General features: G+C 41.5%; 1 protein-coding gene across 2 annotated transcripts; it reads right to left on the bottom strand.

Annotated features, from left to right (window-relative positions):
* Window positions 1–12,280: 12,280 nt before the first annotated feature.
* LOC100195089 (RNA-binding protein with multiple splicing) lies at window positions 12,281–23,418 on the bottom strand. 2 transcript variants are annotated; one of them, NM_001140118.1, is given in 8 exon segments: window positions 12,281–13,300; window positions 13,406–13,478; window positions 15,593–15,741; window positions 16,453–16,603; window positions 17,818–17,880; window positions 18,296–18,334; window positions 19,750–19,827; window positions 23,038–23,418. In NM_001140118.1, coding segments are annotated over 7 exon segments (606 nt in total). In that variant the 5' UTR covers window positions 23,098–23,418; the 3' UTR covers window positions 12,281–13,300; window positions 13,406–13,412.
* Between the last annotated feature and the right edge of the window lie 1,179 nt (window positions 23,419–24,597).

Genomic DNA, 24,597 nt, shown 5'->3' with positions numbered 1-24,597 from the left:
CTAGTGGGTCACTCATCTATCATCCATGAAGGCCGACTTCTCTCATAACAACTCTCCGAGTTGGGCATCTCCGGCGCGGCCCACGCTTGGATTGCGTCCTACCTGACAGGTCGCTCCTACCAGGTGGCGTGGCGAGAATCTGTCTCCGCACCATGCGCTCTCACCACTGGTGTCCCCCAGGGCTCTGTTCTAGGCCCTCTCCTATTCTCGCTATACACCAAGTCACTTGGCTCTGTCATATCCTCACATGGTCTGTCCTATCATTGCTATGCAGACGACACACAATTAATCTTCTCCTTTCCCCCTTCTGATAACCAGGCGGCGAATCGCATCTCTGCATGTCTGTCAGACATATCAGTGTGGATGACGGATCACCACCTCAAGCTGAACCTCGGCAAGACGGAGCTGCTCTTCCTCCCGGGGAAGGACTGCCCGTTCCATGATCTCGCCATCACGGTTGACAACTCCCTTGTGTCCTCCTCCCAGAGTGCTAAGAACCTTGGCGTGATCCTGGACAACACCCTGTCGTTCTCCACTAACATCAAGGCGGTGACCCGATCCTGTAGGTTCATGCTCTACAACATTCGCAGAGTACGACCCTGCCTCACACAGGAAGCGGCGCAGGTCCTAATCCAGGCACTTGTCATCTCCCGTCTGGATTACTGCAACTCGCTGTTGGCTGGGCTCCCTGCCTGTGCCATTAAACCCCTACAACTCATCCAGAACGCCGCAGCCCATCTGGTGTTCAACCTTCCCAAGTTCTCTCACGTCACCCCGCTCCTCCGCTCTCTCCACTGGCTTCCAGTTGAAGCTCGCATCCGCTACAAGACCATGGTGATTGCCTACGGAGCTGTGAAGGGAACGGCACCTCCATACCTTCAGGCTCTGATCAGGCCCTACACCCAAACAAGGGCACTGCGTTCATCCACCTCTGGCCTGCTGGCCCCCCTACCTCTGAGGAAGCACAGTTCCCGCTCAGCCCAGTCAAAACTGTTCGCTGCTCTGGCACCCCAATGGTGGAACAAGCTCCCTCACGATGCCAGGACAGCGGAGTCAATCACCACCTTCCGGAGACACCTGAAACCCCACCTCTTTAAGGAATACCTAGGATAGGATAAAGTAATCCTTCTAACCCCACCCCCCCCCCCCCCCCCTTAAAAGATTTAGATGCACTATTGTAAAGTGGTTGTTCCACTGGATATCATAAGGTGAATGCACCAATTTGTAAGTCGCTCTGGATAAGAGCGTCTGCTAAATGACTTAAATGTAAATGTAAATATCTGACGTCACCTACTAAGGAAATGACCTAGATAACAGCATTTATGCAGTTAAATGCAACAACAACACATTATTTATAAAAAGCTATCTATTCATATGTTTTATTAAACAATATAATTTGTTTGCGAGCATGATAGCTGTAATTGTTGTTTATGGTTGACGCAGATTGTTTGCCATTAGCCAATCAACGTATTTCAACGACTTCAAAGCACATAATGCGGCCAAATAGTATTTAATAGTTAACAACGGGAAATTACCACCTTCCCACTTGGTTATGAACATAGTATTTGACTGGCATTTTTCACGCGTGAATGCTGGAGTGAAACAGTTGAAAACTATTGGAATGTGCTGAAATAAATTAGTAGACGAGACTGCTGCAGACAAATGTGACAGGTAGCCTAGCGGTTAAGAGCGTTGAGCCCGTAACCGAAAGGTCGCTGGTTCGAATCCCTGAACTGACTAAGGGAAATATATCAATGTGCTCTTAGCAAGGCACGTAACCCCAAATTGCTCATTTAAATCTGTTCAATTACTAAAATGTTACATAGAGTCATCTATCAAACTCCATTATTGTAATTTGAAACATTTTAAATGTAAGAGCACGGCAACATTTGCTCAGTTGCACTTCAGTCACCATGTGACCCCTGACATGAAATTAATGCGATGTTCCTTTTTAGGTCAGTTGATATGCAATTCCATGAAAAACGTCGTGTTTCTAGCACAGTCAAAAAACGTAAATGTCAACATATAATTATTGAAACTAAATTAGGTATAATTGATAGCCATTTTAAATTGATATTGTAAAGCTACTTTTTTGTAATGAAATAATGTCACTATCATTTTATTAGCCTATAGCAACACCTTGTAGTCTACAACTTGCCCCATAGGTATGTCTTGACCATAATAAACCGTATCTAATGCAATATTTTACAGAACTAAAGAAGTATCCTCGTCCTAATCTTAGGTCCAGAGTCAGGTACGTAGGTCGGGTAGTATGATCCAGATATGGTTTGGAGCTACATCTTGACCAGTTAATAAGTAAGGGATAATCAACGAGGGGCTATGCATTCTATGGAAAATGTAAAGCGACGCTGAAGGTGTGTTCCACGACGGCGCAAGCGGAATGGAACTAAGTTTCTATGGAGATGCATTATTTTCCAGTGAACGCATAGAGACCCTCGTTGATTATCTCTTACTTAATTAGTCAAGATGTAGCTCCAAACCAGATATGGTTCATACTACCCGACCTATGTACCTGACCCTGCGATTAGAACTAGGAAACTTTAGTTCTGTTCAGTAAACTAGTGCATTAGATACGGTCTACTATGGTCAGGACACAACTAGGGGCCAAGTTCTGAAGCTGTAAAAGGTGTTGCTAGGCAAATAAAATGATAGTGATATTATTTTGTGTAGTGTGTTCATTTGCAGGTAGAAATGTGTTCAACATCCAGTGAAGTAGCTAGCAAGTTTACTAGATAGCTACATTACTAGATAGCTACATCTGTTGTCTAGCTAACCAAAACCATCAGTCCTAGCTTGATATTATGAAAATCGAATTCAACAATGCCAATTATGTTTTCAATTTGAATGTTGCTTTTAAAAGCAGCTCAAACATAGAACATGTAAAAATAAACTATAGTCATGCAATATGGTTAAACGTGTTATATTCTCAGAGCCGGACGGCCCTATACGCTCACTACGCAAGTTGCGTAGAGCCCCGCCTCCCATCGTGTCAAAGCGGGTGTCAATGTTTACAACTTCGATGAGAGGATGAAGCAGAACTTTCCTTCTGGTCACGAAAAAAAACACCATGTGAGTGAATTGCGGGAATAGCTATCAGGTAAACCTGTGTTCTCTCCTCTCCAAGTTTGTCAGCAAATAACAGTAACGTTAAGTAGATGTGCTAGCTCGCAGTGCATCTCTCTCTAGTCTGTCTGTCTTGCTAACCTAGCTGGGCAGTGCATCTCTCTCTAGTCTGTCTGTCTTGCTAACCTAGCTGGGCAGTGCATCTCTCTCTAGTCTGTCTGTCTTGCTAACCTAGCTGGGCAGTGCATCTCTCTCTAGTCTGTCTGTCTTGCTAACCTAGCTGGGCAGTGCATCTCTTGGTCTGTCTGTCTTGTTTGCCAGCCACTTCCAGGGTTGTGTTCTGTGACTTTGTGCCTAACAAAAGTGAGAGTGAAATACAACTATTTATTACGTTTGATAAACGCCAACAGGCAACTGTGTTTATAAACTGCAGCTCGGAAAAGATAACCGTGTCACGCGTGAACATGCGTTCATATGCGCGTGCACTAAATGAAACTCGCACTTTCCAGCAGCAACCTCTGTGGGGACCAGTCCAGACAAAATATGGGCGTGATGGCACTCCTCACAGGCGCACATCATTTTAAAACAAGACAATGATTATCTAGTCTCTCAATCAAGGTTTAGTTACAACTCTGGACTAATGTAAGATGGAAAGCAATGGATTGAATATTGATTTATATATTGAATTTAAAAGTTGATTAGCTGGGCGTACTGGGCAATATGGATGCACATCTCTCAGTAAATAATAACCATCAAGTATTCAGCCAAGCCATTGTATAAATAGTATATTATACTTGAAAATGTATAAAAGGAAATCTGGGGGAGCCAGTTTGAATGGGCCTGATGCAGCTGATAAAATAGTATTGTTATCTATAATTTACAGGTGCTATGCTTAAGTTTGTCATTAGAGGAGATGCTGGATCATCAGCCTGGACAAGCACAGACTCAGTTGATCCACATCCAGCCTCAGCCAGTACTAACACAGACCCAGTACATCTGGCTTCAGCCAGTACTAACACAGACCCAGTACATCTGGCTTCAGCAAATACTAACAAAGACCCAGTACATCTGGCTTCAGCAAGTACTAACACAGACCCAGTACTGGCAGCTTCAGCAAATACTAACACAGACCCAGTACAGCCGTCTTCAGCAAGTACTAACACAGACCCAATACAGCCGTCTTCAGCAAGTACTAACACAGACCCAATACAGCCGTCTTCAGCAAGTACTAACACAGACCCAGTACTGACAGCTTCAGCAAATACTAACACAGACCCAGTACAGCCGTCTTCAGCAAGTACTAACACAGACCCAATACAGCCGGCTTCAGCAAGTACTAACACAGACCCAATACAGCCGTCTTCAGCAAGTACTAACACAGACCCAGTACAGCCGGCTTCAGCAAGTACTAACACAGACCCAGTACAGCCGGCTTCAGCAAGTACTAACACAGACCCAGTACAGCCGGCTTCAGCAAGTACTAACACAGACCCAGTACTGGCAGCTTCAGCAAGTACTAACACAGACCCAGTACTGGCAGCTTCAGCAAGTACTAACACAGACCAAATACAGCCGTCTTCAGCAAGTACTAACACAGACCCAATACAGCCGTCTTCAGCAAGTACTAACACAGACCCAATACAGCCGTCTTCAGCAAGTACTAACGCAGACCCAGGTGAAGTACAGGCAGCCTCAGCCAGTACTAGCACAACCAGAGGTGTACAGCCAGCATCAGATACAAGCAGCTCAGACCCTAATAGAACAGTTGCTGCTCCACCAAATGACCCAGCAGATTGGCCCCCTGTCTTAACAGACTTTATAAGGACTGAGTTAGAGGTCCATTCAAACCAGGACTGGATTTTTCTTACCCTAAAGACAAGTCTAGAAGAGGTTTCCATTCAGGCTTATTAAAGAGACAGCTGTCAAATGGGGAAAAGATTACAAGGAGCTGGCTTTCATACTGTCATGACGTTGGCCTCTTTGAGTACAGGGGGCAGTTGACCCCCTCCCCCTTGCACCATCCCCCAACCTACCTCCCCCCACCCAGGCCCTGTGTGAAGGGGCTGTAAAACTCTAAGAGGAGAATCTCTTGCCACATGTCCCATAGAGAGACACAGGAAATTCTTCCAACTCACAGAATTGGGGAACCGAGTGACATTTGTGTTCTGGAGAAGGTATGGAAGATTGGTGAAGAATCCAGCTACGAACTGGTCCGCTTGGTACAATTTTGTGATACTCAGAAGAGACAATATAGCCATATTACCATAAAACTGTTTATATAATAGCCTCAGCGATGGGACTTGCATCCAAATGGTTGTATAGAATGTATTAATAAGGATAAAGCTATTTGTAATACATTGAGATGCTATGTACTGATGTTGTGGCTAGGGGGCAGTATTTTCACGGCTGGATAAAAAACGTACCCGATTTAATCTGGTTACTACTCCTGCCCAGTAACTAGAATATGCATATAATTATTGGCTTTGGATAGAAAACACTCCAAAGTTTCTAAAACTGTTTGAATGGTGTCTGTGAGTATAACAGAACTCAAATGGCAGGTCAAAACCTGAGAGATTCCTTTACAGGAAGTGGCCTGTCTGACCATTTCTTGAACTTCTTTGCCATCTCTATCTTTTACAAAGGATCTCTGCTCTAACGTGACACTTCCTACGTCTTCCATGGGCGCTCAGAGCCCGGGAAAAACCTGAATGTCGTCATCCCAGCCCCAGGCTGAAACACATTATCGCCTTTCTCAAGTGGCCGATCAAGGGACTGTGGGCTTAGGTGCGTGCCCTGGCCGCCCCCGTCTTTGTGATTTTTCCTCTGTTTGCCGAAAAGGAGATTCCCGGTCAGAATATTATCGCTTTTTTACGAGATAAATTGCATAAAAATGGATTTTAAACAGCGGTTGACATGCTTCGAAGTACGGTAATGGAATATTTCGATTTTTTTTGTCACGAATTGCGCCATGCGCACGACCCTGATTTACCATTTCGGATAGTGTCTGGGACGCACGAACAAAACGCCGCTATTAGGATATAACGATGGATTATTTTGGACCAAACCAACATTTGTTATTGAAGTAGCAGTCCTGGGAGTGCATTCTGACGAAGACAACAAAAGGTAATCAAACTTTTATAATAGTAAATCTGATATTGGTGAGTGCTAAACTTGCCGGGTGTCTAAATAGCTAGCCCGTGATGGCTGGGCTATGTACTTAGAATATTGCAAAATGTGCTTTCACCAAAAAGCTATTTTAAAATCGGACATATCGAGTGCATAGAGGAGTTCTGTATCTATAATTCTTAAAATAATTGTTATGCTTTTTGTGAACGTTTATCGTGAGTCATTTAGTAAATTGTTAGCAAATTCCCCGGAAGTTTGCGGGGGGTATGCTAGTTCTGAACGTCACATGCTAATGTAAAAAGCTGTTTTTTGATATAAATATGAACTTGATTGAACAAAACATGCATGTATTGTATAACATAATGTCCTAGGTGTGTCATCTGATGAAGATCATCAAAGGTTAGTGCTGCATTTAGCTGTCTTCTGGGTTTTTGTGACATTATATGCTAGCTTGAAAAATGGGTGTCTGATTATTTCTGGCTTGGTACTCTGCTGACATAATCTAATGTTTTGCTTTCGCTGTAAAGCCTTTTTGAAATCGGGCAGTGTGGTTAGATAAAGGAGAGTCTTGTCTTTAAAATGCTGTGAAATAGTCATATGTTTGAAAAATTGAAGTTTTTGTATTTTTGAGGAATTTGTAATTCGCGCCACGCCTATCATTGGATATTGGAGCAGGTGTTCCGCTATTGGAACGTCTAGATGTAAGAGGTTAATGTGATAAGCTTGGTACAGAAATACAATTCTAACTCAGTCATCGGCACGCCCCCAGGGACACAGACAGGACCAGGCGTCATGTGACAAGCTGTTCTATGTTCACTATAAAACCCCACCCTGATTTACTTTCTAATAGACCAGGCCTCCACTCCATTGCGAGTTGGCCAATAGGTTTGACCATCCAAGTGAACGCGAAGACCAACGAAACATCCATTCTATGACGACATTAATGAATGTCGCTTTGAAAGATCCATTCTGAGAGAGAGAGAGAGAGAGAGAGAGAGAGAGAGAGAGAGAGAGAGAGAGAGAGAGAGAGAGAGACTCTCCAACAGAACGACGCTCCAACAAGGATCCCGATGACACACTGAGCGTAAATATATATTGATTGCAATTGTTCCCAAATGAGTGAGCGTTCATGTGCAAAGGATTAGCATGTCAATTGTTAATATTAATGAACTCTGTGTGCCTCCTCAGCTGAACATTTTATGACCCATTGTCTAACAGACCAGCCATGCCTGTTTAGCCCACTAGGGCACATTCCTCTACCAATTCTTTGTGACGATAATTACTGTTTGTATGCTTTCTGTGAATTACTTAGTTTAGTAAATAAATGATTTACTCTTAGTGACTCTTAGTAAAGACTGGGTTCGTACAGATACAACAATTTACGACGTTTGGAATGAGACTGGACGCGAGGTAAAATACACCATTTAAACCAGAAGATAATCGGCCTATACTATAATAGAATATAATATATGTTATATTAGGAAAATTATAACTTTGTAATCTGAATATTTTCCTTGGTGCCCCGATCTCCTAGTTAATTACAATTAAACGATCAATCAGTTTGATCGCGTGATAATAATTACAGGGAGTTAATTGATAAACATGTCTTCAGTTTAATGGTACCCCAAAGACACGACAATACTCAATCAAAAACAACGCTGTGTATTGTTTCTGCTGTAAGCTCTTTTCTATAAAAGACTACAAAATAATAAAGGAAGTCGTGAATGACTGGTCAAATATCAACACCATTCTGAAACACCATGAGGGTAGTGCTGAACACAAACAATATGATTAAGTGGAGAGAACTTGATCTGCACCTAAGTCGGGGACAGACTCTTGACCAGATACAAATGACAGTTTTGGAGGCTGAAAGAAAGAGATTACGGGATGTCCTTACATGTTTAATAAGTATCACCCAATCTCTGGCTGAAAGAAACCTAGCATTCAGGGGTTCATCAGACAAACTCTTCCAACCAGATAATGGAAACTTCCTAAAAGAGGTTGAATTACTGGCATAATTTGACCCCGTTATGGAAAATCATCTCTACAAAATTAAAGATGGAGAGACACATGTTCTTTACCTTGGGAAGCGCACACAGAATGAGCTGATACAGATTGTGAGTGACAAGATTCTGGAAGCAATAGTAACTCAAGGAAGAGACTCAAAGTACTTCCCCATTATCTTGGACTGTACACCTGACATTAGTCACCAGGAGCAAATGTCCATTATTCTGAGAAGCGTGGCTTTAAAGGGAAAGCCAGAGATCAAAGATCACTTCCTCGGCTTTGTGAATTTTGAGGTTACAACAGGCTTGAATCTGTCCACTGTCATCTTAGATAAGCCGAACGAGCTGAAGATTCCATTTGAAGATTGCAGAGGGCAAGCTTATGATAATGGGGCCAACATGAAGGGCAAGCAACAAGGAGTAAAGCCAGACTGCTAAAAACAAATCCCAGAGCCGTGTTCGTCCCATGTGGAGCACATACTCTAAACCTTGTCATTGCAGATGCTGCCAAATCTTCAAAAGATGCAGTTGGGTTTTTTGGGCATGTGCAAAAGCTCTTTACCTTCTCTTCAGCTGGCACACAAAGATGGAGTGTTTTGAAGAAACATGTGAACATAACCGTGAAGTCACGGAGTGACACAAGATGGGAGAGTAGGCTCCAAAGTGTTCATGAAATCAGGTATCAGGCTTCTGAGGTTCGGGAGGCATTACTGGAAGCCAGACAGACGATCAACGATCCTGTGGCCAAAGTGGAGGCACGAGCACTTGCAGAGGAAGTTGGGTCCTACCTGCTTTTTGATTTGCTGTGTCCTATGGTGTGAGATACTGACAATGACAAACAAGGTGAACAAGCTCCTCCAATCCACCTCAATGCAGTTGGAGATCACAGTGAATTTAATCTCAAATGCAAAGGCCTCCCTCACTACATACCGGGAAACTGGATTCTCTGAGGCCCAGACAACAGCCAAAAGCATTTGTGAAGAAATGAATGTGGAGGCTTTTCTGAAAGAGAAGAGACTGAGAAACAGCAAGAGGCATTTCAGCTATGATGCTCCTGATGAACCAGTGACTGATGCACTGAAAAACCTTGAAGTCAACTACTTCAACATTGTGGTCGACTCTGCTGTGACATCCATGGATGAGAGATTTGAAACACTCAACCAGGTGAAAACCAAATATGGAGTGCTTCTGAACTTCAGCACTGCCTCTCAGATGTCCAGTGAATCTTTAAAGGCTCACTGCATGGAAGTTGAAAACACTCTAACCGTCAGAGATGACTGTGACATCAGTGGAATGGATCTGGCACACGAGATTCAGAATTGACCTGATCTGCCATCAGACAAGATGAGTGCCTTTGAGCTGCTTTCCTTTCTCGGTGAGAAAAACCTGGAGGAACTCTATCCTAACCTTTTCAAAATGAAAGCTCATCAAAAGCTACTTGAGGTCTTCCATGTCACAGGAATGTTGGATTGGTCTGGCCATCATGAGTATAAATCATGATGTGGGGAATCACATGTCCTATTATGACATCGTTGAGGATTTTGCCTCAAGAAAGTGCAGAAGAGGAATATTTTGATGGTAAGATTTTAATTCAAACATTCAAATGTTTACACACTTAGTAACATTTAAGATTGTATAGCAGAAGTGCATTTGTGTAAATGACTGCTTAACTATGTGACATACTTTCTCAATTTCTTCCAGACAGTCCAGATAGAATAGTGCCCATGCTGATGCTGAAAATGCCCAGGCTGTAGAGGGAACCAAAGTTAATCACACAGCTGTATAGTTTTTGACTATTTTGAGACATATAGCTGCAGCCATAGCCCATAGGCTTATGTTTACATTGTATAGACAAAGCTAATTGTATAATATTGTGAGGACTGGACTAATTACCAAACAGCAGAGCCAAAGCTCAGTGTTATATGTTATTATTTTCTACAATTTCTTATTTATCTTAATGTTAGTATTCACTTAAGATTCTATAGAAAATATTCTATTAAATAAATATTGCTTGTTTATACCTCAGTCTGTTCTGTATAGGTCTACTTACTCTTAGACTGACAGATGGAGCAAACTGTTTTAAGGCAAGGAGGATTGTAGCGGGAGCACTGAGGTGTCAGGTGTGACTGTATGGCAATGGTAAACGGTTTACAGGTCAGGTAGGAGGGCCCCTTAGCAGAATGTTGCTTAGGGCCCCAGGGACATCAGGACCGGCTCTGAATATTCTCCATATCCAATCCTCTCAGATGAACTCATGTGCCAAGGAGTGGAGGCTACAGGTTGTTAACAGATGGAGGCAGCCAACACCAGGACACATTTTATTACTTCATTTTGTCACAAGGGGGCATGCTTACTCTACTAAAGTCAACATGGTTCTTGTGCGACTGCATACATGTAGATGACGCCCGTGTTCCTCTCTCATGGATTTCTATACATATCTGTAGTTGCCTTGGAACTTGTCACTATTTCACTGTTGGGTAGGGCTTGCAAGTTAAACATTTCACTGTACTGGTGCTGTACTTGTGCATGTAACAAATACAACTTTAAACTATTCATTTTTCCTTTCAAATGCAGACTGTTGGCCATTGACCACCATGCAAAAACATTCCCTATGTAAACCTGCCTATCTGAGTGGTTATGAATAATGTACATTTCCCCCAATGGATGTCACCATAAGGGAAATTTCAGTTATATTACAGGGGCAACCTCTAGTCTAACCTATTCAAACAAGTATCTAATGATACAAAAAAACATACATGCACATGTGTATACAGCACCGACACATTTGTTTTTATATGTATGTTCTCGTTTTAGTCTGTGACCCTCCCCCCAGGGATCAATAGTTATATTAATCAATCCATCCATCATTCAATCATAGTTTATTCATCATTAATGGTATATGGTGAATTATTTCATTGTATGTCAGTTCATTGCTATTGTAATGGGGTATCGAACTGAGTAAGCAAAACTATATGCACATCATTAAATCTGTTACTTGCTAATATCAAATAGTTTATACCTGTTGTGAAAGTAATCCATTTACAAACACATACTAATTCAAATAGGCCTAGGCTACAAATCTACATAAGACCATTTCATTGATTCATTCACAAACACTAGATTTTGAATGACAAACAATAATTCTGTTCATTGCTCACTGATTGGAAAGACTATTGTGGGATGTTTAACCTGTTCTACCTTTTACTTCCCGATTTGGTTGGTGCAGAAGATGGCCGCCGAAGCACCCATCTGTCCTTAATCCATAGCATGCATGATGTCACAGCAGGCGTCATCGATATCCTGTCAAATCAACTCTCATGAAAGCACAGGTCTTATGTCCTGTTTTCCTGAAGGGCAAGCTACTGATTCTTAGCTTTTTATAAACTCAAGTTTGAATGTTTAATTCTGTTTGATCACAAACCACATCCAAGGTTGCATACAGTATGCTGCTGAAATCAATGTTTCACCCATTATGAGACCACTCATTAGAGCAATAGTGCCTACAACCAATATTTGTATTGACTGAACAGGCCAGGAAAGGCAGTTTGGTACTCATTTCTACCCCATGTGGATTAGTTTGTGTTGACAAGTCAGCGTCTTAGCTTTAACATTAAATTATTTGATAGTTCAAATGATATAACTACCCTTCCTGGGGTCCAGAAAGTATTAACTAGTCATTAGCCAAAATTGTATTGAATACCATAATAAATTCTTATTCTGGCCACAAAACAGACCATGAAAATGGACAGAACCCCAGCAGTGCGTCACCCAATATAAATAAGCAGCTGGTTCTATTGAAAATGGCCACTTAACAATCCCTTGAGATTGCCATCATGCTTGGTTGGACAGAAACACGTAACATCTTCAGAGGGCAGAGTGGGTGGTGAAGGTCAGCTCTACTGGTAATACAGAGACTAATATAATAGTACATTTAAAATGAATTGACCTGGAAACATCTGAAATTAAGCTCTGATGTACTGTAAAGTGGAGTCAAGTCAGCAAAGTCATAGCTTACACAAAGGACGTGCATAGTTTAGATCTGGTTAATTCAATCAGAAAACAAGTGCATTCACTTTGTTTAATTCATAAAATGGAACAGTTGTACATCTCATGTTCAGCAGATCCAGAGACAAACTTTTTCTAAACTGCAAACTTATATTTCTCCATCCACCTAATCCTGCTAGGCCATTGAAAATGGCTTCCAAAAGCAACCCCTTCATGTTTGTAGTCCAGTTTCACATTCTGAATTTTCAACATTTTACAGCAATCAATTTCTTAGCAGTCCAAATGGCACATGGGCCACTGTTAGAATTCTTGAATATTTCAGTAGACCCTCAAACAAATACATTTGCACTTTGTAAGTACTTACAGGATTATAGATCAAAATAACACCAAAACACAAAATACTCCTAAACAAACACGTTCATTATTTAGTAGCACAAAATGCATAAATATACATTAAACAAAAGTACAAAAATACTTGTACTTTGCATTTGCTCAAATATACTCTTTATAGACATTGATATTTTGGGAGAGACTGGGATTGTCAGAACCTAGGGGTGCATTCTACAAGGTCCAAGCAAGAGGAGCCATCTACACAACAGTCCATCTTTCACAGGTAAGACCAGGAACACACAGGAAGCAAAGGGGATTCATTGTCTAGACTTCAGGTCCAGGTAAAGAGGCAACACAAGCACTAAGAAAAACAAGGACACAGAACTCTGCTTTCTAATTCATGCCAAAAATACTTCAACATGCAATGACTTAGCTCTCTAGGCCATAACCCAAGGAGTCACTTTATAATGTATAACTTCTTCAGAATGTTATTCTCTTCAGCAAATAATGACCTATGGCGTTTACTTGGCTCACGTGAGGTTTGGAAGTGCTAAGATGGTACCGGAATAGTTGCCAAAAGGAATCAGCTCAATCTGTCGCTGGCAAGGTTGTCAGTTCAGACCCCTCCAGAGAACATGAATAGGTCTGTAATGCACATTTGTCCATTAAATAAACCTGATTAAATTAATGACGAGCTCAGTAAAACCTCCCTTCAACTGGACGGAGAAGGTCTGGTTCCCAAAATACATCTGAAGGGGGAAATTGGACAACAAGTCATTTTCAATCATTTTAATGTAATCCATATTGTATGTTCTGAAAAACCTTGATGAAAGCGCTTGTATAAAGATACTCACTAAATATCTAACAGAACTGCCGGGACTTCCATCCTGGCTGGTTAGTTTCAGATGGAGTAGGGTACCAGCGCATCTAGAGAGATCAAAGAAACCATAGTCAGACAAAATAACAATTGATCGCAACCTGTGAGATTTCCCAACAGGAGGACTGTAGGAAACAAGACTTGACAGAAAGGGAAAGAAATGAACTTCATCCAAATTGTGGACTGAAGTCTTGTCACATATTGAAAAGCATAACACACAAGAGATTTGGATGAACTGTCCCTTTAAGCACTGGTCATTCAAAGACCATAGGAATGTGGGTCACAGCTGCCCTATGACAATGAACAGTATTATAACACGACATTCATGGAAATGAGACAAGCAAGCTATTCCATGTGTTAAACATTTCCATCTTAAAAGCAACTGATTGACAACTACCTTTCCATACCTCTGGTCCAACTAGTTTGGTTGGACTAAATGGAGGTCAAACAGGTACCCCATGACAGTACAAATTGACAGGAACAACAGTTCATAGTATGTATATGAGTTATTGCCTTAGGATTTCAAACAAGACACCTGAAATTTGACCACGACAGGGAGAACTACCGGTAAATGTAAGGTAAGCTTTGGTTTTGGAGACTTACAATTCATTGGTTTGGCAACTATACCAAGTTCAGTGTATTTCCTCATTCATTCGACAGGAGTGTTGGCGGGAGCAAATACAGAGCATTTGAGGGATCTTTCATCAGATGGCAATTAGGAACGCTCCTTTCCATTTCAAACAGAAAAGCTTCTGTTCCAAGCAAGGACGTGGACAGTAAGTTGGCACCTCCAAAGAAGGTTGTCATGACCAACAGTTTTCTCCCAGTAAATACCACACATTTCTGAGGTTGCTTTATCCAATGAAAAAGAAAACAATCGCTGCCCATTTCACAGGGTAACACTCCACCATGTTCATACATTACAAGTGAGCTTGGCATTGAACTTCAAATGACCCGTGGCAGAAAGTTTCCATTATTCTTGCCGGGCTTGACTACTGCAGTGTAGCCCATTGTACCATAACACCAGCACTTAGACAGCAATTAGCTAGCAATGGCAGGACTTCAGTGTTTTCTGCCTCAGTTTGCAGTGACAGCATTCCTACAGCACACCGATGGAAAGGCTGGTTGAAGGGTCCTATAGCTGGCTTCTTTATCATGGGCTAGTTTCCTCACAAGACTCACTTGAAGGGAGAAGCAGTGGTGGAATTAGGGGGAAGCCCCTTAGAACAAGGCCACATTCAACAGGGGACAATTGTTGAAGGTTCGGATAGAAATATATAAAGAACATGGCTCTGACATGTAGCCGAATTACATCTGTTCATTATATTTCTAGCTGCAACGTTTCAATGTTTTCCTACAGATTGTGTCCCCTGGATTCCAGGTGTAAACTGTGTGGCCAGCAATACATCGATCAGTCTGTCCCTGGACCTTCCTACTTGGGTTGTCCTCCGAGTCAAGTCCATTTCCACCACTGTCTCCTCCATAGATTTAGAAGAGGTAATTTAATATGATCTCCATGGTCTCCTCTCCCTAATGGCCCTACTGTGTGAGGCTGGATACAGACTTAGCAGGGAGAACGTGAACTCTGAAGGTGGGGATGCATTAAAGCCTCCAGTCACACTTGCAGCTTTCAGACCCAGACACCTAGGAAGCAGTGGGGCTCTTCCCTGGTGAGAATCAATGAGGGGCTGTGAGGACATGCTACTAGCGTAGAGAACACCGAAGGGGATGCTACTAGTTCAGCGAGTCAGAAATAACTTCCTCTGTGGTATAAGTCGCTTTGATGCGTAACAGAGCGTTAAAGGTAGACTATATGATATCATACACAGCGGGGCAATTTCCTGTTCATAGACAACAAAATACAGATCTGCCAAGACTGCAACTAACAGCTCATCCCAGTGGACATGCCTCAAGGAAGTGTGCAAAAGAGCCAACAATTCTGTTGGGGTGACTTCCCGCTTGCAGACGTCAATGCCAACGTGTTTGATGGCGTTGTATTGCTGAGTCGACCTTTAAGGATGGCGGCAAGGCATTGAATTGGCACTGGGCTAATGAGTCTCTCGGAGGATGTCAAGAGCGGGCCTATTGGCTTCCATTCTTACTGAACTGCAGTGAGTGGAGAGATGGAAGGGCAAAAGGGAAGAGAGACTGGTTGGTCCTGTACCTGGGCGTGGAGGGCTGCAGCAGCAGCAGCAGCTGCTGGATAGGCAAAGGCGCCATGAGGGAGCCCGGGGGTCAGCTCCGTGGTGTAAAGGGGGTACGGTGTCCACGTGTCCGGGGACGCTGGAATCAATGCAGCCCCCGTCAGGTCATCTGGAAACGTGCAGGAGGTAAAAGGGCCGGGGAAACAGTTTTAGGTATAACAATTATCTGTGCAAATGCCCCCATTGACATTATCAGTAGTACTTAGAGGCTGTTAACTGAATAAGCAGAAATAGACGCCAACTACAACATTGCACTCAAAACCCTATGGAATCCTCTATACAGTACATGTGAACTGTAAAGTTAAAGTAGGAGCGTCATTGTCTTGCTTTCCTCTTTGCGTGAATATTCCTGATAAAAAGTGTGAAGTATTTACGTTGGGCTGACACAGTCAGCGAAGTTAAGCAATTACAGTCATAACATTGTAGACCTTTAAGTGGAAACAATATAACTAAACCCGGTAGAAGTCATCCCAGTACCATTTAAACATCACTAAGGTCATTAACGCCAGGGCCATCCAGTGCCACCCCTCCCACCCAGGGGCAACAAGCAGGTGCATGGGAAAAAGACGGGGCACCTGCAGTCTAGGCCCGAGTCAGACTAGCACCGATACTGTAGAAATTCTGGATATAAGATTTTTTTTAAACTCTACAGTCCGATGACTCATGCATGTGGCGGATGAGTTAGTCTTCAGTTAGATAATTCCACCCAATTGTGGGGTTTACTGCAACGCGCCAAGCAAGAGAGAAGGGGGGGAATAACAGACAGTGGTGAGACTGTGGGTAGAGGCTAGAGTGGTGTTGTGAAGCCGTAACAACTTACATGGGTCCCGTGCAATGAAGTGAGCTCCTAGAGCAGGGTGGATATTAGTGGGGTTCGGTGTGCCCATCAGCTTACTCTTTGCCATCTTCGTGTTGGCTTTAGCAAACTCTAACCGCAGGGTCTGGGGGCACTCGGGGTCAAAACGGATGCCCTGAGAGGAGAGACGGGACGGGGACACAGTATTGTAAAGGAGGTGGCTTAGGTAGTCTAGGCCTAGGGCAAGTGTGTCAACAGCCTTACATGGCCCCCTCTCCATTGGCTCCAATACTTGTCCAATGCATATTTTTCCCCCCACCTTCATCAAGGTAACCACTGATCTTATACGTGGCTGGATAAGAAAAGTTAAGTTTCCCTTTTGTCTTGACCAATCCAACCACATCAGATCAGTGATGACATCAAAGAGGAAAAGGTGGAAGGATGAATACTTTTTAAAAGTAGTCTCACAGGGCACTAGTAGTCTCCTCTCCATGACTGCTTAAGGACACATGGTTTGGATAGGTACTCAGCACATTACTTCCACCATATTGAGCCCTTTCATGGAGAGAAGGAAACGAGGAGAGGAAGCTGTGAAAGACTTGGCCTTGGATGTGGTTGACCCTGGTTGTGTTTCTGTGCCTTAAGCATTGTGCCCACATGCAGGTGAGTATGTTGGTGTGTGAGTGCGAGACTGCTTACGTGGCTACAGGCTGTGATGCTCCTCTAAGGAAGGCTATGCTATGAGAGCTGTGTTAGATATGGCCAATGTGGCTACGTAGTGACAGAATAAGAAGTTATATTACAGAAGGTGTTCAAAATACTACAAATGTAGCTCTATAATGATATATTTATATGGCTAAGCAGTGATATGCAAATTAGGAGAGCTATAACGTATTACGAAAGATGTGTCCAATTATACCAAAGTTAACTACCGTAAGTCTACAGGATTCTGGTCTCTGTTTCCAAAAATGGCCCTGCCCTTGAATTGTAAGAGACAAAATGCTTTGTTTGAGTGATCAGAGGAACTCCGTTAGCCCAGCAGTGAACCCCCAACCATACCTCATAGGTTAGAAACAGGACAGAAGAGATTGAGTCAAAAATGTAGCCTAACTCTTAACTTAAAGCCTGCATTATGACAGTTCTGTTCTGTATGACTCGATTACATCATGATTGTGTATGCCACCTTTAGGTCTAATCTTCTAATGATAGAAGACTTCTAAAAAGGCTTATACCAAGTTATAAAGCACAATGCAGGCTTTACGTAAAGCAATGTAGCTATATACCACAAAGAAACACATTTTTGGGCAAAATCCTTGTGTCCAGGGAGGATGAAGACATTGCAACTATTCACGGCTACTGTCAACACTGTCCGCCTGGTCCGATGCTTACGTTTAATGCGTTTTTGGCAGCTTCGGCTCCAGTCCGATTGTCAAAGGTGACAAACCCAACTGGCTGGAAGAGAGGAGAGAACACTGAGACAAAGGGCCCCTAATGTCCACCTCAACAGGTTAGCACTGGAACACTGCCCAAGTACACTTCAGGTAAATGGTCAGAATACAATGGGACTGAATCATAAATGCATTAGACAAGGCGAGCGTAGATGGATCACAATAGAAGCTAAACCACATAGGTTTAATATTATAAGATGAAAGCATGGCAACTGTATGGGAAGGTTGTTTCCTATTGAAAAATTATTAACTAGACCAATGTTAGCAACCCTACGTTAACTAGCAATGTACCACTTTTCAATTACCCAAATGGTGGTAGGAAAACTGAACAATGCCACTCTCCATCCAAGGTGTACTCCTCATATAGCCCTCATTTGGGGGCCATGAGTCCCCTATAGTAATAACAGAAAGCGTCTCACCTGTTTTGACGTCAACTTAATCAGTGAACCCTCGTAACCCTGTAAGAAAAGACATCCAATTAGCAACGATGAAGTCACATGCAGGAAGCCAGACATGCACTCCACTCAGATATTTTGATAAAAGAAAATTGAGAAATTCACAGACCTGTAATGAGGTATTTGTCTCATTTTAAAGGAAACCATTATATTTTACTCCGTAGGTCTAACTGTATTTAATGTTAACTCATGCTCCAGCCTTCTCCTGAACTAATCCGTTTGTTGACAACTTTCAACCGACTTCATAGACTGTTCAACAACCAGTGAATTACTAATGTGAATCATTCTTAGTCGTTTTAAATGGGCCAAGAAATCTTTGGTTTGGATGTCAGTATGAGTCAGATTCCTGGAGGATGTAGGGGATTTTAGCCTGACTGTGGTATTGATGGATGAGAAGTCTTCTAATCCTGATATACAGACGTGGGGAAATTAAACAACTTAAGACGATGTGAGGTTCAGAGAGTTTCAGTCCAGTCAGGAAATGCAAGCCACCTTACACAGAAATGGAACACTAAATGCATACAACTAATAACAGAGGCAGCTGAATCCCATCTACTTTGTTTCATACAAATCACTAAAAAGCATGTGGGCCTGTGTTTTTTCCAGGACAAAAAACCTGCCTACCATATCTTTGCTTGTAGAAAAAGCAAGCTGGAAGGGTTGGGAAGTCCATTGCCAAAATAAAGCTTCAGATCCAATATACAGAATGAGACAACAGCAGATAGTATAGACTACAGCCAGTCTATGACAAACGATAAAACCAATGGAATCTAATCTATGAAAACAGACGGAGAATGTACTGGTTTCAGTGATTTCATAGAACTGCTTTGAAAGCTTGACCTGAATCACACATGAAAGGAAATGGAAGAATCCTAATCTTCCTGACCTGGAGGGGAGTTGGGTCACCGGGATAGTTGGCCAATAGCAGTGCTATTCATTTACACATTCCACAAGACCATCCATGTGTGAGGGATACCACTTCCATTTTGGTCAGAGAGGGGGGGTTAATGAAACTGTACATCTTGATTAATAATATATAATGTGGTGTAGATGAACAGTGATGTAGCGTTACTACTTTCAATACTTCTGGAGTCCTCCGTGGTATTGTAAGATGATAATCACAATATATAATTAACTTTATGGGCAGTTGCTTTTGTAAAAACGTCAAACTAAGGTAGCTACATTGGCACCCGATGAAGAAGCTGTCCGTTAAAACATTCTATTACAAAGACAATACTACTGATATGCATTTTGTTTATTCTCATTATGAAATGTTTTAATATAAAAATGCAGGGAATTAAAACAGAACAGAAGAGCCAATGACAGGAGTGGACTGTGCCGTCTCCGTTGCAGTGGAGAACGAGTTAAATATGGAGGACAAATTCTTCCATCGCCTCGGAAACTAATCTCATGCTTACCTTAAATGGTCTGAACAGCAGGTACAGTTCACGAGGTTTGATATCCACCGGCAGGCCACTAACAAAAAGTGTTCGTACCTGGAAAAAAAAAAATATATAAAAAAAAAAACAAAAAAAAACAACAGTATAGAGCATCTCCAGGGCCCCGTTTTTTCAAAAGTTATCTATCCGGATTTCGCCTACCTGACAGGGTTAAATGCATAGAAACTCATCAGCAATCTATATTTGTGCATTTAATGCTATCCAATAGGTGAAATACGGCTAGATGGCTTAAATTTTGCCAGAGCATAGGATTCAAATGCCATTTATTTGATAGGAAACCCATATTTATACATTAATAGAATCAAGCATGACAATGAGAAAACTGTATGGAAACGTGGTCCTGTACAGTTCAGTTGGTAGAGCATGGCGCTTGAAACGGGTCACCCATACATAAAATCAGGCACGCATGACAGTCACTTTGGATAAAAGCGTCTGCTAAATGGCATAATACATACATATATGAATCGTGTCTGAAGGACATTCAATGGCCAAGTTCTACTCGTTTACATATGAGATATCGTGCACACAACCTTCCCCCTGAAAATGGAGCGCCATCTTGATTTGAAGAATTTGCGGAATCAGGTGTTACTGTTTGGCTAAAACAAAAACCTGCACAGACAGTCGACGTCAGGGGAGGATTGTCCACCTCTGATGCAGTTTGAAATAACACTAATTCTAAATGTCTCTGTGCTGGACAAATGGCAGTTCCTACATTCATCCACTAACAGACTAACCTATTCCTAGTTGACTAAATAAAGATCAATACCACTGGCTTACATGCTGACCACACCGGTCACGTGCCTGAGCATTGCAAAATAAATTCACACACATTCAATTATTGCACCCACTGCGCAGAACGCGCTGCAAGTCCTGCCTCTCCCATCTCGTCTTTGGTTTTTAGAAGCATATACCCACATGGGTGATTGAAATATGAACTGCGGTCAGTTGTGGTAATGCACCTTATGAAAGTTGGCTGCCAATTGCCATATAAAGTCCAAAGAAGAAAAAGAAGCCTGGAAGGAGGAGAGATGACTAGAAACTAATCAGATGACCATTTTATGTGTGGATTGTCAGAGTAGAGGACCTTGTGCATTTCAGGTAAAATAACTCCATGTTTATATCCCAGGACAAATTAGCTAGCAACAGCAAGCTAGCTAGCTAAATTGCCATAAATGTTTAATGCTTCTTGACCTGTCCCCAAATTAATATAATTGGTTCAGAGTTTGTTTTGATATTTCAACCTGTGCATAGTGATCACGTTTGGTGTGGTGGGACAAAAATCTATTTGCAACACTACTCTACCTGGTACCATACCACAACGCCTCAATGACAGCCCAAATCCTTGAACATGCAGTATAAAAAAAAAGGATGTACTATGGTGACAAACACCACCTAAATTGGAGGAATGTCAAATTTGAGACCATCTAAGTACAAAGGAGTGATGTGCAGCCCCTCATGACTCATGCTGCGTTTACACAGGCTGCCCAAAACTAACATTTTTTCCACTAAATTATGTTTTTACATCAGATATTTTTCAGAGGTTGTCTGATTGGTCAAAAGAACAACACTTAATTTTTACAAAAGAATCAGAATTGGCCTGCCTGTGTAAATGCAGCCATTATTTTGTGAGGGAAAAAGGGTTGGATTTCCACATGCGAATTCAAAACAAACATGGGCCTGTAATGTTGTCCATTGGACCCTGCAGTGGCTGAGGAAATAAACAGGCCTACAGAAGGGCCATTGGGTCCCACTCTGTGGGGAGGCCCGTGCAGCACAATGGACTGCCAGAGGAACAGCGGCGGACAACAGTGCACAGTGTGACACCATTTCCTTCCTTTGACCCACGCCTGCGAACCACGGCCCGGATCCAACTTTTTTCAGGTGCTCCGATGACAAAACTCCCATGCAAGTTTAAGGCACGTACTGTAAGCCACATCCCATCTAGACAAATTCATTGGACTAATTAGAACATCTGACTAGGGAATAGAAGATAAGCTTCTCTGTAAACAGATTTCATGTAATGATTTTAATTGGTTTAACCTCAGAACAATATGGTTTCAATTGAATGTTTGTTGAAGGTTAAAAAATGCATCGTGTGTGTAGGCCTAAATACTACAAGGCAAAGGCAATAAAACCATATCTAAAGGTATATGGCGGAAATCTGGATCAAAATTAAATAAGTGATTGGGATAAAGACTCCCGAGTGGCGCAGCGGTCTTAGGCACTGCATCTCGGTGCTAGAGGCATCACTACAGACCCTTGTTCGATCCCGGGCTGTATCACAACCGGCCGTGATTGGGAATCCCATAGGGCAGCTCACAATTGGCCCAGCGTTTTCCGGGTTATTAGGGGAAGGTTTGGCCGGGGTAGGTAGTCATTGTAAAATAAGAATGTTCTTAATCTGACTTGCTTAGTTAAATAAAAGTAAAATAAAAATACATGTAAATGAAATTTAGGCCTAATGTGGAGAGGACAGTAAAAAAAAAATGTACACTGCAAGATTGGAAATACATTTAACATTTCTTTACTGACCACAGATCAGATAAGGATCGGAAATGTGTATTATGGCATAAAGAGTCCCAGGTTCTGTTAGGTGCCGATCGTGTGAGCTGAAGTTCACCCGCAGTATATGAAATTAGGTGGGTCTGTCCATACAGTGACAGGACAGAAACCTGAAATTCTTAGGCCTACTGTGGATTTCAAAAACGAATGTTAAAATGCTTAAATTTAAGTATAACCTATAGATTTACAATGGTAATAATTGCAATTTTATAGATTTGGGAGTTTAAGAGCAAATAAAATCCTGAAATTCAGCACAGATGTCATCGCAATTAGGCTATAGTCTAAACCAATATTTCACATGGCCATAATAATCTACTGTAGGCCGAATTTAAAGACAGCAAGTCTCGCAAAAAAATTAAAATATATAATCCTGTGTTACTTACAATCACAAAATGTAGACATCCATTTAAAAAACGGAGACACACCCTTTTCAGAGCTTCCAATGGAATCGAATGACTTTGTTCAGAAAACCATACCTAAAAGGGAACTTCACACCCTTATTCTCATGTAATGGGCTTTGAATCAGTTGATCATTAATTAGCCTACAATTTTGGGGAGCAAAACTATTTGCAGGCTACTCTACATCTCTTCCAGGCTAGACTTCGTAGCAACGCTCACAACTCGTTTCAACCAAAGACATTATGATACAGAACTTTTGACAAAAATAAATTCCCATATTCTTACCTCCTCTTCTATGGAAACGTTATTCGTCTCGGAATCAGACTTCAGACTTGTGATAGACATGTTGAGGTTTACTTCAGCGTCAGAGAAGAAATGTGAAGTTCAGAGTATTTTCCAAGTGCGCTTGTGGTTGAAGAAGTCTTGGTGGCGTTTAGACTTCAAAAAAGATGTGCCGAGGTGAGTTCGTGGTGTAGCCGAGGTATCCAAATATGTATTGCGAGAGATAATCATTCATAAAAATAAACTTAAGGTGGATAAGTGCAGTGTGAAGGTGCGACAGTGGGAAAGAAGTGCTCGTATGCACCTCTGCTCACATCAATTGCGTTTGGTTGGGAATCTGGTGGGGGAACAAGTCAACTTTTTCAGTGGAGCGCGTCTCCGCGGTCGTTCCCCTGTTTTGCAATTAGGTCATCAATTATGTTCCAGCCCTGTGTGTGCTGTAATCATGTTGGAGATCCGCCCCAGCTGGTGTCAAACCCAGCCCCTTCATAACTGCATCACCGTTTCTATGGGAGACCATGAGCCAATAGAAAATATTTTATCAACCCATACGTTCTCTTTTGGTCTGCATATAAAATGAGCATCCCACACATTTTATTATAGACCTATACATCTCAAGGTATGGTTGTTTGACATGCATTTCGAGTATCTTATTTTCTTGTCAAATCAAATTAGCCTTTAAATAATGACTGAGATTATTTTCATGATTAAAAAAAGGAAGATTATTTAATATACAATTTCAGTGTTGTTTGATACAAATTGACTTAACTTTAATACAAACAAACCAGCCATCGAATTACAGAAACATCGATTTTTCGACCTTTTATTTGTGCCAGTTATTTGAGATACTTTAGTATTTAATACCAAATGAATAGGCCTTTCATATTTTATATTTGTGACATTATAGGCCATTTTAATTAGAAAAAGATATTTTTGTGTATCATTGGCTAATATTATTTAATTGTGAGCTGTATATTTGTTTTATATAGCCTAATAAGATTTATTATCACTGATAAAACATTGTCTTTTATTAGCCTAATTTAATTTTAGAAAGTTGATATTCAATATAAGCCTACTTTAGGCTTAATACTTCACATGTCTGTTTTCTTTAAAATGCTCTTCTGTATAATGCATAACGGTAATGATTCCATTTGCTGAAAATATTATTCAAGACAAAGATCAGGGATATTTAACTTAAATCCTGAATAAATGCTTAGACAACACCACATTTCGATTAATTTAATTAGATTATGACATATGATCCCAAAGTATTATCTGTTATAGTATATAGTGAGATTCTATTCACATTTTCAAATCAATGTACATGTTTTTCTTTTTTTATAACATAGATTGCTACTACTGCATTCTTAAACTGCATTAATTTAATTGAATTTATTTTATTTATCCGTTATTTTACCAGGTAAGTTGACTGAGAACACGTTCTCAATTACAGCAACGACCTGGGGAATAGTTACAGGGGAGAGGGGGATGAATGAGCCAATTGTAAATGAATGACTAGTCAAATGTTTTAATCAAAGTTAATAGTATAGAATCAATACAATT

Source organism: Salmo salar, chromosome 26, assembly GCF_965601325.2.
Source record: "Salmo salar chromosome 26, fSalSal1, whole genome shotgun sequence".
NCBI lineage: Eukaryota > Metazoa > Chordata > Actinopteri > Salmoniformes > Salmonidae > Salmo > Salmo salar.
This window is presented reverse-complemented; position numbering and strand designations above follow the sequence as displayed.

Coding starts and splice junctions, on each gene's coding strand:
- LOC100195089 (XM_082969270.1), bottom strand. CDS start 16,537: ATGGCAAAGAGTAAGCTGATGGGCACACCGAACCCCACTAATATCCAC. Junction 15,742..16,452: donor CTTCATTGCACGGGACCCAT/GTAAGTTGTTAC, acceptor GCACGTTTCCAG/ATGACCTGACGGGGGCTGCA. Junction 13,479..15,592: donor CTGCAGCCCTCCACGCCCAG/GTACAGGACCAA, acceptor TGATCTCTCTAG/ATGCGCTGGTACCCTACTCC.